Source organism: Sinocyclocheilus grahami, unplaced genomic scaffold (assembly GCF_001515645.1).
Source record: "Sinocyclocheilus grahami isolate Dianchi unplaced genomic scaffold, SAMN03320097.WGS_v1.1 scaffold1625.1, whole genome shotgun sequence".
In the NCBI taxonomy this organism is placed as follows: Eukaryota; Metazoa; Chordata; class Actinopteri; order Cypriniformes; family Cyprinidae; genus Sinocyclocheilus; species Sinocyclocheilus grahami.
The window spans coordinates 1,837-5,662 of record NW_015506804.1 but is presented as its reverse complement, the minus strand read 5'-3'; the positions used below and the strand labels follow the sequence as shown (position 1 = coordinate 5,662).

Below are 3,826 nucleotides of genomic sequence, written 5' to 3'. Positions count from 1 at the left end.
CTCGATTTATATCTTCAATGCATTCAGCTTATTTTACATTAAGTTCATTCTGAAAAATAAAAATAAGCAAAATTCTTTATATCTTGCCGTTCTTTCTCAGAGTTGCAAGGAGAAAAAAGTGTCAAAATTGTGAGATATAAACAAAAAGTCACAATTACCTTTTAAATTTTTGTATAATAAAAATATGATAAATGTTTTATACACTTACTTTCAAAGTAAATAGTATTTTCTAATACAAACATACTCCAATAATCTATATTAAATCATGTTTTACGCTGCATGTGGCTATTATTTTCCTTTTTTAAGCCAGGTTTTGTGCAAAAATCGTGTAAATGTGCTAGTTCAATTTTTCAAAGTTAGTATGATATTGTGACCGTAGCATGCCTCATGGAGATGACTCAGGACTCAGGACGTGACGCATGATGATATAACGGCAACAACGCAGCATCTGAGCAGCGACTTCACAAAAGTTGCATAAAATGGTTTACGTGGTTGAACACATTTATGTTTATTCTTTGATAAAAAAAGGGTATTCATACTTAGGGTTTCCATAATTTGTATTAGACTGACCACTGTTAATAATAGCTGAAAATAAAACCGAGCATACGTAGACGCTTTACATCACAAGCTGTCAAAATATTTAATATTTAATTCAAATGTACGGTATAAGTTACTAATATAAACACTGAATGTACATAGAGTTTAAGAATGCAGTAAATATTTCATTTTTCTCAGAAGTCTCTATGATATTCTGATGCAGTGTCTATAAATACCTCACAGCTGCTCATATTCATACAAATGTGAGCCCGCAGCACAAAAGCAGTGTTGAGTCGCTGGGGGATATCTGTAGCAATAACCAAAAATATGGGTCACAATTATACATTTCTCTTTTATGCCAAAAATCATTAGGATATTAAGTAAAGATCATGTTCCATGAAGATATTTTGTAAATGTCCTACCGTAAATATATCAAAACTTAATGTTTGATTAGTAATATGCATTGCTAAGAACTTCATTTGAACAACTTTAAAGATGATTTTCTCAATATTTAGATTTTTTTGCACCCTCAGATTCCAGATTTACAAATATTGTGCTATCCTAACAAACCATACATCAATGGAAAGCTTATTTATTCAGCTTTCAGCTGATCCATAAATCTCAATTTCACAAAATTGACCCTTATGACTGGTTTTGTGCTCCAGGGTCACAAATATCCACATTCATGTGCTGTTTCTAACGGAATATAACCTTGTGAAGCGGTTGAGTGACATCTCACTTGTCTTTGTCTGACACAAAGACCTGATTCTTTTACATTAAAACTCATAAAACCTAAAAATGACACCATTTCTATGGAAGATGGAATGAAGTGATCGAACGCGGACAATGACAGGTCCCTATAATCACGAGAAAAGAGGCCTCGTGCGATTTCATAAGAAAACCATTGAGATGAAATGTCCAGGTATGCTATTGTAACAATGGCATCTGAGCCTTCATGAAGAATAATGTTGATTTCACTCAGCGCTCGATGAATGCGCGTGAAAACATCAATCAATCAATGTTGCAGCTGGAAATGATACAATGTTACAATGTTACCGGAAAGCGCTCCGGATGGAACATGGCTAAAGCAGAAAGATCTGCCGCGAGACACTAAAAACCACAGGATCCGACACAAAAGAGCAGATTTATACGCGTTTCTATCGTGCGATGATGATGATGATGATGATGATGATCTTCTCGTTGTCTCTGATTAAGGCCTGCTGCTTGTGCTCTCCTGGCCTGCTGCTGGGCCTGACCTGACAAAAGTGTGTTTTTGCTCGAAAACACAAAGAAAGGCGACTCACTTTCTGCTGCAGTCCAGCAGGATGCCCGTGTAGCTCCTCTCGCGGTACGTGAGCGTCACCACCAGCGTGTCGTTGACGATCTGCTCGACGGTCACCGGGATCCGGGAGCCGGCCCGCAGCTCCTCCGCTACAGCCTGCATGTTCTCCTCGCTCGGTGTCCGGCTTGGCGTCGCTCGATCCCGGCCGCCGGAGCCACGGTCGCGTCGGCCTTCGCTGCTGCTGCGATCCGTCAACGCGCTCGAGACGCTCCGCCGGGACGCGCTGTGACGCCATCAGCTCCGCTGTGACGTCACCCGTGAAAGCCGAGACCCGGAGACCACCCATCCACTCACACCGCTGCACAAACCAGTGCCTAGCAGGATTTACACGGAGACACCCGCTAAAAAGGCACTGGAACTATAGTTCATATACTAAAAAATCTGCTCGGGCATGTTTAGAACCTGATTCAAACTAACCCAAAACTCCAGAAACTATTAATTGTCATTGTAAGTCTTTACCAATCTTTGCACACTATCCTTTAAACCACCCATTTGTCAGCAAGAAGTTTTTTATCCTAAAAAAAAATAGCATAATCACTTATTCTTTTATATATTTTGATATGTACAGGTCAGAAAGTAGGTTGTTTCATTTTTACATAAATATATCTGTCACGCTGAATGATGATTGAACAATATTTCACCCAAATATATATATATAATAAAAATAAAAATGATATATATTTACATTACATTTAATCATTTAGCAGACGCTTTTATCCAAAGCCACTTACAAATGAGGACAACAGAAGCAATCAAAACATATATAATAAATAAAAAGAAAACAGATAGAATAGAAAAAGAAGAAAACAAGCAGTTAGTAAATGAATAGAGTGCAAGTCTAAAAGTAGCATGTTTTTTTTAAAGAATAGAGTTAGAATAGAGAGTGCTAGAGTTAAAGGGTCAAATAAAGATGGAAGAGATGAGTTTTAGCTGATTCTTGAAGATGGCTAAGGACTGTAGGATATATATATATATATATGATAAAGTATTTTCACATATTAACTGAGTTAGTTAAATAACATAAGATATGTTTTATCACAATGATCAAGCTTAATTAAAGCGCTGAAAGCAGCACATGTGAATGTCCATCATGTTTCTCACTGCAGTCCTGCATTTGATTTCATTTCAGGTTTTCATTTCATGCAAATATCCAAATCAGCTCTTACTGGGAGAAATGAGAGGCAAAGACGTTTCACTGACTCATAAATGCTCACAGTTCTGCTGGCGTTTGCAGTTTTAATGATTTCTCCCACAATAATCCCGATCCATTAGGCCTTAAAATGGCAGGCAGACACTGACTGATTCATGAGGATGATGAAGAGGATGAAGGTCGTGGTCACTGCTTCAGCTGGAGCTCAGCAAGAGCATCAGAGTCATGTGCTGGGATCCATCAGAGCATCTTTGAGTCGTTGTGGATCGCTTCTCAACATCTCTCTTCTTCTGAAACATCCAAACTGAGCTTCCTCTCCTGAAGGAAGAAACCAAATAAGTTTGACATTTTTACAGCATTTCAAGCGTAATCGCTGGCTTTATTTCAGTGAAGATGTTACTGATTTCAGTAGGGAAATTCAAACAAACCTTAAAACGTAAGCCATAAAAAAGCATATTCGTTACATGAAATAAAATAAACAGTAAAATAAAATAAAAATGTTGCAAAGGCTACATTTCCCATTTTTTTATTCAGCTTAACATAATATAAAATAACTAAAATGAAAGTAAAACTAAAATAAAAGGTAATTTTTTTTTAATCTAGACATGTAAAAAATTTCATAATGTAAAAATGTAATAAAAATGATAAAAACACATCAATATTGCTAAAACTTTAATTTAAAAAAATTAAATATATATGAATAAAAACTGTAATATTATTTCAGTGATACTAAAATATCACTGGTGAAGAAACTATTTTCACAAACAGAAAAAGAATCTTGTTTTCTGGCCCCTAGG

General features: G+C 36.5%; 1 protein-coding gene across 1 annotated transcript in view; it reads right to left on the bottom strand.

Moving 5' to 3' along the window:
* Positions 1 to 2,366, bottom strand: part of LOC107571643 (PWWP domain-containing protein 2B-like) — an 8,715-nt gene extending 6,349 nt beyond the window's left edge. The window contains exon 1 of the mRNA XM_016257978.1: positions 1,842 to 2,366. Within this exon, the coding sequence (XP_016113464.1) occupies positions 1,842 to 1,981 (140 nt within the window). The 5' untranslated portion in view covers positions 1,982 to 2,366. The remainder of the gene's footprint in view (positions 1 to 1,841) is intronic.
* Between the last annotated feature and the right edge of the window lie 1,460 nt (positions 2,367 to 3,826).